This window comes from Crocuta crocuta, unplaced genomic scaffold (assembly GCF_008692635.1).
Source record: "Crocuta crocuta isolate KB4526 unplaced genomic scaffold, BGI_CrCroc_1.0 scaffold375, whole genome shotgun sequence".
NCBI classification, from domain to species: Eukaryota; Metazoa; Chordata; class Mammalia; order Carnivora; family Hyaenidae; genus Crocuta; species Crocuta crocuta.
Window position 1 is genome coordinate 317,190 of NW_027532826.1, and position 15,862 is coordinate 333,051.

At 49.8% G+C, this 15,862-nt stretch overlaps 2 protein-coding genes across 2 annotated transcripts in view; both read left to right on the forward strand.

Annotated features, from left to right (window-relative positions):
• Window positions 1-2,821, forward strand: part of LOC144216009 (zinc finger protein 74-like) — a 4,284-nt gene extending 1,463 nt beyond the window's left edge. The window contains exons 3-5 of the mRNA XM_077745295.1: window positions 698-824; window positions 1,111-1,200; window positions 2,685-2,821. Coding sequence (XP_077601421.1) covers window positions 725-824; window positions 1,111-1,200; window positions 2,685-2,761 — 267 coding nt within the window. The 5' untranslated portion in view covers window positions 698-724 and the 3' untranslated portion in view covers window positions 2,762-2,821. The remainder of the gene's footprint in view (window positions 1-697; window positions 825-1,110; window positions 1,201-2,684) is intronic.
• Window positions 2,822-2,887: 66 nt separating this feature from the next.
• LOC144245838 (uncharacterized) lies at window positions 2,888-4,329 on the forward strand. The gene is made up of 2 exons (XM_077781180.1): window positions 2,888-2,896; window positions 3,073-4,329. The coding sequence occupies exons 1-2, from the start codon at window positions 2,888-2,890 to the stop codon at window positions 4,006-4,008; spliced, it is 945 nt and encodes a 314-aa protein (XP_077637306.1). The 3' UTR covers window positions 4,009-4,329.
• The last annotated feature ends 11,533 nt before the right edge of the window (window positions 4,330-15,862 follow it).

The following is a 15,862-nucleotide window of genomic DNA, read 5'->3' on the forward strand; positions in this document are numbered from 1 at the left end:
GGGGGCGGGAAGAGAAGAGAGAATCCCAAGCAGGTGCTGTACTGTCAGCTTGGAGCCCAATGCGAGGCTCAAACTTGTGAACTGTGGATCATGACCGGAGCCGAAACCAAGAGTTGGTTGCCCAACCGACTGAGCCATGCAGGCGCCCAAAGTCATTGTGTTTTAATCTGTTCAGACTCCTATAACAAAATACTATGAACTATATGACTTAATTGACAAAGTTAGTTTTCAGTTTTGGTGGCAGAAGTCCAAGATGAAGGTGCCAGCAGACCTGGGTTCTGGTGAGACCTCTCTTCCTGGCTTGCAGACAAGCTGCCTTCTCTCTGCCCTCGCACACTGGGGAGAAACCAAGGCGAGGACCGCATACTTTGGTTGCTCCCTCTTCTTATGAGGGCACTAGTCCCATCATGGTCCTCATCCTCATGACCTCATCTAAACCTAATCCCCGCCAAAGACCCCACTTCCAAATGCCTTCTCACGAAGGGGTAAAGCTTTAACAGAGACCATACAACTATTCAGGTAGGACCATGGCACCCAGTGTTAAGATGATAATAGTGCCAGCTCACAGCGTGAGCCACACGCTTCCCCCCATGACCATAGGATATTTCCCAGAACATTCACATCCTGCTGTTCTCCATGGGTCTAGCCCTGGCCAGACAGGACCCATGGCTGAGCCAATGCATGTGGGATGTTTCAGAAGCCAGTGATACTTAAGGACGTGGCCATGGACTTCACACAGGAGGAATGGGGGCTGCTGGGCCCCACACAGAGGATCCTGCACCATGACATGATGCTGAGGAACTACAGCAACTTGGTGTCCCTCGGTGGGTTTTCCCTGTCACCTCTTCATCCATGTCACATGTCTGTTTCCACATGTGGTCACATATACATGGGCATATTTATCCCCTACCTTGTCCCCAGTAACCCACACCCAGATAGGTCCTTGCTCTGACCTGTGTCCCCCAAGGTGGGTCCCTTCCATGCAGAGTGGACACCCCATCCTACATCCCCAGGGAGAGACCTCTACCATGCCTGAGGCACACACTGCATTACTGGCTGGCTTGTGACAACAGCATCAACATTTCCCTTCTACTTTCTAATTATGACCAGGACTCCCCAACTGCAAACCAGATGTGATCTCCAAGCTGGAGCAGTGGGAAGACCCCTGGGCTATGGAGAGAGATCCCCTGAGAGGTCCAGGTGAGTGAAGTAAATGTCAGGTCAGTTGTTTTGTTAATTTCTCTCCCTACCTTTGAGGTATAATTGACAGATAAAACTTGTGTATATTTAAAGTGTACAACATGGTGTTTTGATGTACATTGTGAAATGATTACCACAACCCAGTTAATAGATATATCCACATCCTCACATAGTTGCGATGTTTCTTCTCTGGTGGGAATGCTTACAATCAACTCTCTAGGAAATGTCTGGAATACAGTACAGTGTTATAACTATAGTCACCATGCTTCAGGTCAGTTTATTTCTCCTCCTGGGGCAAGGAAATGCAGTGTACATCCAACAAAAAAGAGCCAGTAGGTGCAGGATCCTGAAAACCAAGCCGATGGTCATTTGGTGGTCACTTCTGTCACTTCCCCCAGCATCTGACAGCCACTAATCTGTCTTCTGTCTCTATGATTTGCCTCTTCTGAACTTTTCATATAAGTGAAGTTATAAATTCATTTATTTTTCACATAGATACATGTGCTAATATATGTGGCCTTTCTGTGTCTGGCTTCCAACGCTTAAGAATATTTCTCGGGGCGCCTGGGTGGCTTAGTCGGTTAAGCGTCCGACTTTCGCTTAGGTCATGATCTCGCGGTTCGTGGGTTCGAGCCCCGCGTCGGGCTCTGTGCTGACTGCCAGCTCAGAGCCTGGGGCCTGTTTCAGTCTGTGACTCCCTCTCTCTCTGACCCTCCCCTGTTCACGCTGTCTCTCTCTCTCTCTCCTGGAAATAAATAAAACATTTAAAAAAAAAAGAATATTTCTCTTCTGTCCTCAACTGCAAGAGCCCGCTGAAGGCCGCAGATCTGCGCTGTCTAGTCTGACTACTGCAGTTCTGTCCATCCTCCTTAGATTGGCCGTGCCCATTCAGTTGGATCCTAAGCATATTTCTTTGCTTATTTTCAGGCTCAGAGCCTGGGCCCTGAGCCACATGGCTGCCTCTAGCCAAAGGTGCTCTGCCTCAGGGGCAGATGACAATGAGACTCACAGGGCAGGATTTCTGGCACAGCATCCTGAGAGAAGTCACAGAGCATGAAGACCAGGTGGCAGAAAGACACTGCCAAGCAGTGACACTCAGCCAGGGGAAGAAGAGCCCAGAGTGGAACCTTGCAGGAACTTTCTTCTGGTGCCCATTCCTCATTGAGCATCAGGGCAATCCCCAGGGGCACAAGATCCCACAAGCCACATTGGCAAGAAGGGCCTCACCTGTGTTTCATTCCTAGCTCAGGGATGCCCCAGCCAAGGAGAGGGTGTGTGGAGGGAAGCCCTCAGCTTTTTTCCAGACCTTAGTCACCCACAAGGAGTTCACAGTGGGAGGTACACCTTGGTGTGTGGTGGGTGCAAAGATGGCTTTAGCAAGAACCCATGCCTTGCGGGCTATCAACAGATTCCCACAGAAGCCCTACACATGCGAGGAGTGTGGGAAGGCTTTCTAACAGAGCACACATCTCATTCATCACCAGAGAACCCACACTGGCGAGAAGCTGTACACATGCTGGCAGTGTGGACAGGCCTGGAGCAAGAACTCGTCCCTCGTTAAGCACCAGCGCATCCACCCAGGTGAAAAGTCCTATCTATGCGTGTGGCTATTGCAGCAGGAGTTTCCAAGGGAACTCCTCCGTGGCCAAGCACCAGCAGGTGCACACGGGTGAGAAGCCGTATGTCTATGGCGAGTGTGGGCATGTCTTCAGCCAGAGCACTTACGTCGTGCAGCACCAGTGAGTCCACACTGGGGAGAAGCAGTTCACCTGTTATGAGTGTGGCAGAGCCTTCTCCAACTCCTCGGCCCTCCTCATCCATCACTGAACCCACAGGGGAGAGTGGCCATGTGAGTGCCACACGTGCTGGAAGGCGTTCAGCCTGAGCTCATCCCTGACTGACCACGAGCACTGCCACACGGGAGAGAAGCTGTACACGTTCCGGGAATGTGGGAGAGCCTTCAGCCAGAGCTCGTCCCTCAGCAAGCACCTGAGGACACACACGAGTGAGAAGCCACATGCACGCAGTGACTGTGGCCGTGCCTTCAGCCAGCGTTCCTCCCTGGCCAAGCACCAGCAAGTGCACACCAGCGAGCGGCCCTGTGTGTGTGGAGAATGTGGGAAGACCTTCAGTCAGAGCTCCTACCCGACCCAGCAGCTCAAGATCCGTAGTGGTGAGAAACCATTTACATGCAGTGAGTGCAGGAAACGCTTCGGCGATTCTTCAGCGCTGGTCCTGCACCAGCGGGTGCACAGAAGTGAGCAGCCCTACGCGTGCAGAAAATGCAGGAAGACTTTCAGGCAGAGCAGGCTCCTCACCCAGCACAAGAGAATCCACACTGAAGAGAAGCCTTATGTGTGTGGAGACTGTGGAAGGGCCTTTGTGCAGAGCTCCTCCTTCACCCACCACCTCAGGACACACACTAGGGAGAAGGCCTACAAGTGCAACGAGTGTGGCAAGGCTTACGTCCAGGTGTCACACCTCACCGAACACTGCCGGGTATACATGGGGGAGCGGCCTACGTGTGCCATGCCTGGGGTAAAGCCTTCAGCTGCAGCACGCACCTCATGCAGCACCAGCAGACCCCCACAGGTGCCAAGCCCCTCGTATGCAGCCTGTGTCAGAAAACCTTCCGTGAGGCTGCAGCCCTCGTTCTGCATCAGAGGATTCACACCCGACAAGCCCTTTGAGTGTCACAAATATGGGAAAGCCTTCAGCTGGAGCAGATCCCTGGCCCGGCTTTGGAGAGTTCATTCCCAGGGGATGTCATGTGAGTACAACTATCAGAAAACCCTTGGCAACTGTTGAGTTCTCATCCATCAGTGAACCGGAGATATGCCAGACGTGGCAGAGACCTTCCGTCTGTCCTTGGTGTGTTGTTCTCACCCAGCAGGTGGCCTTGTGTCAGGAACTCAGGGCCAGTGCAGTGCAGCCTCCTTGCACATCATATACATTTCCCTCTGCAGGGTCACCTGGTTGGTTGGGTGAGAAAGCAGAGTGAGCCTTCAAGGGGGACAACAGCCCCCCCATTCTCCATGCTGCGGGTTCCACAGATGTCCCCCAGGTGGAAGGAGAGATCCACAGGTATGGTCAGTCTTCTCAGAAGGCCTGAAACAGCTCATTTTGGTTTTTGCCTAGGGAAAAATGAAATTTAAAAAACAAAAGCCAAAAACTTAAAAGATGCTTTTTCAGTTATTTGTGCCTTGTATTAACTCAGGCCGTATGGTTTGGGATCATATGGTTTGGTTTTGGGTTGTTTTGTTATTTTGTTTTTTTGGTTTTGTTTTGTTCCTCTGCCAAAAAGTAAGGTTTATAATGCTGAAATGTTGTGTGTCACAAAGCCCAGCCCTTTAAAAAGACTTTATGTGTCATTCGTCAGCTTCAGCATGAGGACGTCATTAAAATCAATCAAGACAGTAACATTCACATAAGACTTTAACACTTCATAAGCACTTTACACACATTCCATCTTCTCAGCAGCCATGGGGTGCAGATACTGTTATCTCCACTTCATAGAAAAGGAGCTGAGATTTTGAGAAGTTAAACCACTTGCCTGAGGCCACCAGCTAGAAGCCCCTCATTTTTCAGGATGAAAATATTGGAGTTAGCAGGTAGGGACGGAGCAGCAACAGTCCTCTCATCCCTTTCAGCACAGGCCAGAGGTATTTACTGTAAGGAGGCAGCTCTAGGATTTAATGTTCCCTCGAGAATGTGAGATGGCGGGGTGATGGGGTCGCATCTGAAGAAGGTCGAGTCATCTGGCTGGCTTGAGGCAAAGGCGAAAGTAGGAGCTGGGCAGCCATTGCTCAGTCCAGAGCATGGACGTTGGTCACGTGCCTCCTAGAGCCATTGTTTTGTTTCAGCACAGGTGCGGTCTTTCACTCCTCCACACAGCTTCACTCGGGTTCTCTGTGGCCATCAGGGCGCGGTCTGGCCGTGAAGCCTCTGCACTCAACCACCATAGCCCATCTTTCCAGGTTCATTTCCAGCCATCCCACAGGCAGCCTGTGTTCTTCAATCCCAGCCTGTTTTGGTCTCCTGTCCTCGGTATCAGCTCCAGGGCACCTCCTCACTGGCTGAATCAGAAGCAGCCTGTCTTCCCCTCCTGCCCCCCACGACGGCACGGACATTGTGTTGTCATTGTCCGTGTCCTCATTCAGAGCCCACCCTGGACCCAGAGCCCCTTTAGCACACACCCCTGTGTCAGATGCCTCTGTAAACCCAGCCTGGCACAGAGCAGGGCCAAAATCCACAGGGATGAGTGAGTGAACCAGTGACACCAAATGCAAAATGACTACAAGGGAGTCCCCAAAACCACCTGCAGGGTCAGTGACTCACGAGGACTCTTAGAACTCAGAAAAGGTTGGGATACTGTTTATTATAGTGAAAGGGACACAGGTTATAATCACAAAGGTAGAGAGTACACCAGATGGGATCCAGGAGACACCAGGTACAAGCTTCCATTTGTCCTGTCCCAGTGCAGTCATGCAGACTCCTCTGTGCGCCCCACTACAAGTGACAGTACGCATGGAGTATTGGCAGCCAGGGAAGGTCACCCAAGTCTGCTGATATTTACTGGGGGTGACCACATAGATGTGGAATGCCTGCATGACTAACCTTAGTCACTGAGCCTCCGGCTGTCTCAGAGATCAGCCTGGTACAGTGTGACTCACAGTCCCCATCATAAATCACAGATTTAGCCTAAGGCCCCCAGTAAGGAAAGACTCTAATCGGGCAGGATATTCCAACGGCTTAGAGGTTCTCTCAGGAACCATCCCAAGGGCCAATCCGTTCTTTGTAACGTGCAGTTTGGACACCCCAGATCTGCTGAGTTTCACTTTGCTGCACAGTGACCGAGCACAGCTTCTACCATAGCACACGAGAGAAGAGGCATCAGCCGACTGGAGGCCGTGTCAGTCAGAATGCTCAGGGGTCTCCCAGGCAACCTGGTTTTGCAGGAACAAGACTGCCTGAGGGGGCGCACCTTCAGGAGAGCATCCCGCGTGAGCCCCAGGGACCAGGCTGAGAGGCAGGAAGACCTGGGCAGGTGGGGAGCCTCTGAGGCACCACATGGCGTGGATGGGGCAGGCTTGCCGTGGGCCACCCACTCAGCCTCTGTGAAAACAGGGACTGTGTCTTGGCAGCAAGGCGGAGGGATGAAGGATGTGACAGTACCAGTCCTCAGCATAGTTCGCTTCCTTCCCTCCGGGTGGACAGGCATAACCAGCTGAAACCAGTTCCATGGGTTTGAAGCCCAGCACTTCCCAAATGAGCTCTGGGTCTTCACTCTGCCTCTCTCTTACATTCCCTGTCAGTAAAAGTGCCCCCCAGCCTGCAAGGATTTAATGTGTTAACTGGCAGAGAACGTGTGTGTCCGGTGTGAGTGTTGTTCCAACAGGAAGCAGCCTTCCCCTGGGGGCAGGTGAGTGATAGTCACAGATTGGCTGCCGTTGGTGACGAGAAAGAAGTGCAACCAACAACCAGCATGAATGGCCCTGCAGGAGCTTGGCTGGCCGGGAGGCAAGGGCAGCAGTTGCAGGGACCTGGGCTTTTACATGGGAAAGACTGAGCTTTGCTGGCGTCCGGTGATCAGGGCAGAGGCTGACACAGCACCACCTGGGAGCAGGGGCCTATCCGGAGAATGTTTCTGGGGCAATTCAATCTTCCTGTAAGGCCAAGTGGTCTTCAAGTTCTTTGCTTGTTACTATTAATTGCTCACTAGGGTGCGTGTGTCTCATATCAAACATCGGCATGCAAAGAGCTGTCCAGACGCTGTGTGGAGGGCAGGGAGCTGTGGGCACTGGGGCACTGGCCGCAGGAGGCAGAGGCTGGGCATCCAGGCCCAGCCAGATGGTCCTGGGCAGGAAGCAAGGGAGAGTCCGTGGGGCCTCAAGCTCTCAGTTCACTCCTTGGGGCAGCTCCTGGTAGGGTGTACATCTGCACTTGAACACACCCTAGCACAACATTACACACTTGACACTGACAGAGATTCTCTCCATGATCAAACTTCGGTCAGGCTCTTCTGAGGAGTGTTTGACAAGGCGTTAAACCTTGAGCTCCTGTGTCCTTCCTTACAGAATCAGTTTAGGGAGAATCTCACACCTTCCAAATGTGATAACTCTCACTATCTACTCAGGCTCCTCCCCTTCCGCACCCAGTGATGTCTGATGCCCCTGGCCTGCTTTCAGTGAGAATCCTGTTAGATGTCCCTTACCCCTGAGGTTGTCTCTTAGTACTTGTTTATCCGCTGATTCGTCACCCTGCTTTCTGACCATAAATCCCCACTTGTCTTCACTGGATTCAGAATTGAGCCCAGTTCTGTACCTGAGGTCTGTTTCCCCCTTTTGCAATAGTTTTTAATAAAATCTGTTTTTACTACTTTAACTGCTGCTATGTATAACTTTCTTTAACGACACACGCACTGACACACACTCATTTCCACACTTGCACACTTCTATACACATTCCCCACTGTAGCTGGGTGACTCTGGGTGCCAAGGCAGCTACCTAAGAGGGAGCATCTGGGCCTAGCCTGAGAGTGAGCTGTGGCTAATGTGTACAGTGGTGGCATATGCCCCACCGTGGTGCTGAGATGGTCTGTGGGATGAAATACAGGCCCCACAGGCAGCTGCTGCATCCTCTGTCTGGGGGCTGGGCTGGTGGGAGAGCCTGTCTCTAGTAGGTATATCTGGGTATGTCTGTTTGAATTCATGTGTGTGTCTGTTTTTTTAAAACAATTTTTAAAATCTTTTTTAGAAAAAGAGAGAGCAAGCAGAGAAGAGGGGCAGGGAGAGAGAAAAATCTCAAGCAGGCTCCATACTCAGCATGGAGCCCAACATGGGGCTTAATCCCACAACCCTGGGATCACTACCTAAGCTGAATCAAGAGTCAGACGCGCAACAGACAGCCACACAGGCGCTCCCGTGTCAATTTTGTTTTATAACAGCTTTTTAAAATTAAGATAGAATTCACATTCACACTTCTAAAGTGTACAATTCAGTGGTTTTTAGTATTTTCACTATGATGTGCAGCCATCACCACTCATTCCAGATTTTTATCACTCCAAAGAAAAACCCAATATCCATTAGCATTCACTCTCCCTTCTCCCTCCTCCAAGACCCTGACAACTACTAATCTACTGTCTCTACAGATTTGCCTTTTCTTGAGGTTCCATATGAATGGAATCTTAAAACCTGTGACCTTTGCATCTGGCTACTTTCACTGAGCATAATGTTTTCAGGGTTCATCCATGTATCAGCACTGGGTTCCTTTCTTTTTCCCTGTTAATATTTATTATTTTTGAGAGAGAGAGAGAGAGCATGAGCAGGGGAGGGGCAGAGAGAGAGGGACAGAGGGGCTCCAAGCTGACCGCACCAGTCCAATGTGGGGCTTGAACTCACAAACTACAAGATCATGACCCGAGCTGAAGTTGGACGCTTAACCAACTGAGCCACCCAGGGGCCCCAGCCCTGGGTTACTTTCTATGGCTGAATAATATTCCATTGGATGAATAGATCACATTTTGTTTATCCATCCATTTGAGTTACTTCCACTTTTTGGCTATGATGAACAATGCTGCTATGAACATTTTGTGTGGGCACACGTTTTCAGTTCTCTTAGAATTGATGGATCATAAGGTAACTCCATGTTTGACTTTTTGTGGAAATACTAAATTGTTTTCCACAAAGGCTGCGTCATTCTTCATCCCTACCAGCAATAGATGAGGGTTCCGATCTTTCAACATCCTTGCCAACACTCGTTGCTACCTGCCTTTCAGATCATAGCCAGTGGGTGTGAAGTAGCACCACAGTGTGGTTTTAATTTGCATTTCCCTGATGACAAAGGATGTTGAACATCCATCCATATGCTTATTGGCCATTTGATTTCTTTGGAGAAATGCCTACCAAGTCTTTGCCCATTTTTTTATTTTTTTAAATTTTTTTTATTTTTTATTTTTTTTAATTTCTGAGAGAGAGAGCGAGCGTGAGCAGGGGAGGGTCAGAGAGAGAGGGAGACACAGAATCTGAAGCAGGCTCCAGGCTCTGAGCTAGGTGTCAGCACAGAGCCCGATGTGGGGCTGGAAAACCACGAGCCGTGAGATCATAACCTGAGCCGAAGTCGGACGCTTAACCAACTGAGTCACCCAGGCGCCCCTTTGCCCATTTTTTTAAATGTTTGTTTGTTTATTGTCAGAACAAGGAGGGGAGGGGCAAAGACAAAAAGGGAGAAAGAATTCCAAACATGCTCCCCACTGTCGGCACAGAGCCCCACACAGGGCTCAAACTCATGAACCCATGAGATCATGACCTGAGCTGAAATCAAGAATTAGACCCTTAACCAGTCCCAGGCACCCCAGTCTTTGCTCATTCTTAAATTGGTTTTGTTGTTGTTGTTGTTGAGTTATAAGAGCTCTTGATATATTCTGGATACAAGTTGTGTTATCTGTGTGTCTTTATGGGGATCTGTGTCTGTGCATCTGTATGTCTGTGAGTCTAAGTGTGTGGCTATGTCTGAGCAGGTACACCTTTGCCCATCACCTTGGACACAGGGAAGCAGAGGGTGTCATGATCTGAGAAGAGTTGAGAGTTTCTTGTCTCCAGATCTCCATGTTACAAAGTCAGGTTTATTATCTCTAGGTTATGGAGAAAGACGTAGAGGACCAGAGAAATGGGGTCATTTGCCTGAGCAGAGGAGAGTAAGAGGCGGAACTGGGACTTGAGATCAGCTGGGTCCCTCTTTGTGGCCTATACTTCCTATTCCATCACCCTGCTTCTTCCCCAGTGGTTCCCAGCCTTGCTTCACATTCAAATTGTCTGGATAAAAGTCTGGATGCCCAGGCCAAACCCCAGACCAATGAAATCTGGATCTGTGCTAGGCAGAATAGTGCGTCCACTCCCCCTCAAAGATGCCCACACCCTAGTCCCCAGAACCTGTGAATATGTTACTTCACGTGGCAAAAGAGAAATTGAAGATGGGGAAGAGTGTCCTGGGTCACCGGGTGGATCCAGTGTTATCACAAGGGTTCTTATAAGTGAAAGAGAGAGGCAAAGAGGATCAGAGAAGGAGATAAGAGGACCATGAAACAGACATGAAACAAGGAATGTGAAAGAGGCAAGGAAGCAGGTTTTCCTCTGGAACTTCTAGAAGGAATGGGCCCTGCCACAATGGCAATTTTAGCCCAGTGAGACCCATTTTGGACTTCTGACCTCCAGAAAAGTAAGATAATAGATTTTTGTTGTTATAAGCCACTGTGTGGTAATTTGTTATAGCAGCAATAGGCAACCAATACAGCCTCTCTAGACACAAACTAGACCAGTCGAGCAGAGCCAACTGCACCTAGGTGAAAATTGGGAATGATGGTTCATAGAAGTGATAGAATAGGAACTAGGAAAAATCTGGGCTTCTCTTCACTGGTGGATGGATGGAGAGGCAAGTTCTGCTTGGAAGCAGGGAGGCATCAGGGATGTGAAGCTGGGCTGGGCAGAGAAGGCAAGGCTGGAAGCAGGAGCTGCCAGAGAATAAAGCCTTCAGCAGTGCAGAAAGAGATAGTCACAGCAGAGTTGGCAAACTGGATTAACTGACACTACCCAGAGAATGCCTGGTGCACAAAGGGAGCCCAGTGAAGACACGGTTTATTGTTATGATTATTGGTGATGAGCATCCTGGGGCTGTTCCCTCGACCACAGAAGACAGCAAACCACAAAGAAGGTCAAGAAGATCCAAGGAGATGAAGGCAATTAGTGCCACCCACAGGCCAAAGCCCAGTTCAGTGCTTGATGGTGACATGGGTTTTGGTTGAGGAAAGCAAAGGGTTCCTTGGATTAGGACCCCTGTGGTGTGTCCACCAGTGGTCAGAAAATGCTAAGGGGTCATTTACAAAAAATATCAGAGCAAGCAAATCCACCAGGCAGAAAGCAGATTAATGGGTGTCAGAGGCCAGGGGCAGAGGGAATAGGGAGTGACTGCCAATGAGCATGGGGGTTGTTTTTGGAGTGATGTAAGCCTTCTGGAATTAGAGCGCAGTGATGGTTGCACAACCTTGTGAATATACTAAAAAATGAACTGTATACTTTAGAAGGGTGAACTTAAGGTATGTGAACTATAGCTCAAAAAAAGTTAATTTTTATTTCTTTAAAGTTAATTTTTATTTACTTTGAGAGAAAGACAGATAGCAAGCAGGGAAGGGGCGGAGAGAGAGGGAAACCGAATCCCAAGCAGCCCCTGTGCCATCAGCTCAGAGCCCAATGTGGGCCTCAAACTCATGAACCATGAGATCATGACCTGACCTGAAGTCAGGAGTTGGACGTTTAACCCACACAGCCACCTAGGCATCCCCTTAATTAAAAAAAAAAATTTTTTAATGTTTTATTTATTTCTGAGAGAGAAAGACAGCGTGAGCAGGGGAGGGTCAGAGAGAGGGAGACACAGAACCTGAAGCAAGCTCCAGGCTCTGAGCTGGCTGTTAGCACAGAGCCCAACGCGGGGTTCGAACCCATGAACCCTGAGATCATGACCTGAGCCGAAGTCGGATGCTCAACCGACTGAGCCACCCAGGCGCCCCAACATCTCCTGAATTTTTTTTTTAATGGTTTTTTTTTTTTTTTTTTAATTTCTAGTAGAGAGAGAGAGACAGCATGAGCATGAGCAGGGGAGGGTCAGAGAGAGAGGGAGTCACAGACTGAAACAGGCTCCAGGCTCTGAGCTGGCAGTCAGCACAGAGCCCGACGCGGGGCTCGAACCCACGAACCGCGAGATCATGACCTAAGCGAAAGTCGGACGCTTAACCGACTAAGCCACCCAGGCGCCCCACATCCCCTTACTTTTTAAAGAGGAAAGAATATGAAAAGAGGACCAGGTAAAGGGGCAAACCCAGGCAAAGGGGAAGGAAGCAACAAGAGTCTGTGAGGTATAGGAGGAGGGAGAGGAGACACCCCAGGCCTTCAGGACGGTGGGGGGTGATATGGGGCATAGAGAGAGCACGGTCACTAGGGCTGTTCCCAGTGTACAGCTTGTGGTGCTGGAGCAGGTGTGAACTGTCGCCGAAGGCCTTGCCACACTCCCTGCACATACAGGGCTTCTGGCCCATTTAGATGTGCTGGTGCTGGCTGAGGTTTGACTGCGGGACAAAGGCCTTGTGGCCCTGCTACACTCCAGCCAGGCAAGGGGCTTCTCACCTGTGCGGACCCACTGGTGCTGGTCGAGGTCTGCACTGCCCTTGAAGGCTCTGCCACAGTGGAAGCACTCGCAAAGCTTCTCCCCTGTGTAGATCTTTGTGACGCTCACTGAGTGTGGAACTCTGCCCAAAGGCCTGCCACACTCAATGCACTCACATGGCTTTTCACCACTGTGTGTCCTCTGATGGTGGATCAGGGCGAGCTCCACTTGAAGGCTTTCCCACAATCCCTACACCAGTAGGGCTTCTCCCCTGTGCAAATCCACCGGTGTTTCCACGGGTCTGAGCTCCCTGGGAAGGCTTTGCCATGCTACCTGCATTTGTACTGCTTCTCTCCAGTGTGGGTCCTCCGGTGCAGTGTGTGTGTAGAGCTCTGAATGAAGGCTTTTCCACATTCGTGGCATTCGGAGAGTTTCTTCACTCCAGTATTGATCCTCTAGTGCTCAATGCGGTTAAACTGGGGGAAAAAACATTCCCACAGGCACTACACGGATATGGCTTTTCTCCAGGGTGAGTCCCCTAGTGCACAGAGAGGGCCAAATGCTGCCTGAAACTCTTTCTACACAAGCCACATCTGCAGGGCTTCCTGTCCACACAGGTTGCCTACAACACATCTGGCTCTGGAACCTGCTCAAAACTTTCTCCATGTGTAACTAACATGTGTGGTTTCTTCTCCACAGCAACATTCTTTGCTTTGACAGGGCTTGAAGGTATCCTGACACTCCTCAGCTTCACTGCCTTTATAACCTCTCCCCACAGTAGGATTCTCCATGCTGGGAACTGACTATTGCTTAAATTAAAATCTTTTTCCCAGAAAAGCAAATGTTGCTCTATGTATCTCAGTAGGATCTCTGTTCTGGTTTCCTGAGTAGGTCTCAGGAGCATCAAAGTTTGTGAAGGCAGAACCTCATGAGATCTCTTTTCCGATGACCTCCATTATGAATTGCAGCAGGTCCTTGAATATGTGCCGTGGTCACCTTCCTTGATCTGAAAGAAACCAAGATCACAAATGTTAATTTTGTTGACTTTTCTGAAACTGAAAGAAATCAAAAAGATTGATGATGTGGATGGAATTACTGTCTCATTTCTTCACCCCTCCTTGTGTGCATACCTTTGGCCACATTTGTGGTTCCTCTCACTAAAGACAGCATGGATCCCCTTTCCTTGACTTTGGGTGTGACCATGTGACTTGTTTGGCCAATGGGATGTGAGTGGAATTGCTAGTATGTTAGTCTTGAGCCTGGGCCTCAAGCCTGCTGACATCCCTGCCGTCACCATTAGCCCTACAAGACAAGTGTGGCAAAGATGGACCCAATCGACAGCCTGGAGCCAAGCCCATGCCAGAATAGCCAATCCTTAGACTCATGAGAGGAATCAATGCTTAATGCTATCAGTCACTGAACTGTTGGAACTATTCATTAAAGACGAATAACTGATTGATACAACTGCCAAGTTAGGACAAACACTCCCTAGATGAGGTTGAAATCTGGGGAGAGGATGAGAAGGAGACAGACAGAGAGGAAGAGAGGAGAGTCTATTCAGGAAAGCCCAGAGGCCTAGAACACTGGTTGAAGAATCAGAGAATAAGCACAGTGTCTCCCAAGGTCTGGGGTGTGGCATGGAAGGGCCACGGTGTGTATGGAAGGTAAATGAGAATCCAGTTGTCTGTCTGTCTGCCAGTCATTCATTCATTCGTTCTTCAGCAAACTTTTCACGTGCTGTGCTAAGAAAAGAATACCCTGGCCTCCCGCCATAGAAAGGGCAGGACTCCCCCCAGCTCTAACCACACAGACTCACAATCTGGACAGAGAAGAAGGCCCTGAAAGAAGCTTCCATGGAGTTTCCAGGTTATCCCACTCCTACTGTCAGTCCAGGCTCGTTCCTCCCTGGCACCTGGGTCTCTTCCAGCTGCTTCCCTCTCTCTCCTCTCCTCAGGAGCCTCCTAGAAAGTATCCCCACACTCATACCCATGCCCCTTCACCCCATTATGGACTTAACTATGTCCCCCTGAAATTCCTACGTTAATATCCTAACCTAAGCCGCAGAATGTGACTATTTGTTTATAGGACCTTTAAAGAGGTAATTAACATTAAAGTTATATGGGTGGGCCCTGTTCCAGAATGACTGGGAGAAAGAGACCAGGGGCATGCGAATGAGGAAAGGCCATGTAAGGACACAGCAGGAAGGTGGCTGTCTACAAACCAAGGAGAGAAGCCTCAGGAGAAACCAACCCTGCCAACAACACTTTGCTCTTGGACTTCCAGCTTCCAGAAGCATGAGAAAATGAATGTCTATTGTCTAAGCCAACCAGCCTGCGGTATTTTGTGATGGCAGCTGTAGCAAATGAATATACTTTCAGGCTACCTAAGGCAGCCTTGCTCTGCCCTTGGATGCTGCACTTCAACCCATAACCCTGTCCACCCCATCTTCAAAACAGATCTCTGTCTGACCACTTATCAACACTTCTACCTCCACCATCCTGATCTGACCTACTCTGCTGACCAGGACTTCAGCAGCATCCACCTCCCAGGTCTCCCTGCCTCTACTCTCACCCCAACAGTCTTCCCCTGTAACCCCCAGAGGAGTCCTAAAGAGCTAGTCACAGGACAGTCTCTGCCCAAAGGCTTCCCATGGCTTCCACCTCTCAGGGTAGACATGGAAGTCCAATCATGGCCCATAAGCCCTGCAAGACCTGCTCCCTACAAACCTCACCATGCTGACTCTATTGTTTCCCATCTCCTTCCCTCAATCCATTCCAGCTGGGTCTCCTTGTCTGTGCCCACTTTGGGGCCTTGGCATTTGTATTCCATCCAACAGGAAAATTCTCTGAGTCCTTCCCTTTATTCAGGCCTCAACTGAGATACCAACTCCTTGAGATACCAACAGTTCTCGTTTCTTTGATTACCATCTGCCTCCTTAAAATAACATCAGCTCCATGGAGGCAGGCCATGCCTCTCTCCTCTTCATTGCAATATCCCATCTGGAATGGCAAAGGCCCTTACTGGCTTCTCGGTATGCATCTGCAGAAGAAAGACACAATGTGCTCATTCTGCCATGCAAAGGTCTGATGAGCTGAAGGGGACATGGTCACAGGCTGGGGTCAATAAGTATGGGCTAGGCCAACCTCAAAACCTCCCCTGCACACAGGCTGGGCCACCACCCTCCCTATTCTGGGCCCCCAGCTGGAGTCTCTTGCTTCAATTCTCTCACACACCCACATTGCACACACAGAGGACACACGTTCTCACATACAATCACATGTCCAGGCATCTATAGTATCACACAATCACATCCATGATCATAGTCACAGTCACTGCAGCAACACACAGTGTATTCATACACAACCCGGGGGGTCTTTGTGCTGTATCAGGCCCTCCTGGGCACGCCATGTCTTTGTCTCACAGACACCATCACGCAATGTGAAAAGCACAACGTGGCTACAGGATTATCACATATGGTGACTAAAACAGAGGTCACACACATCCACACA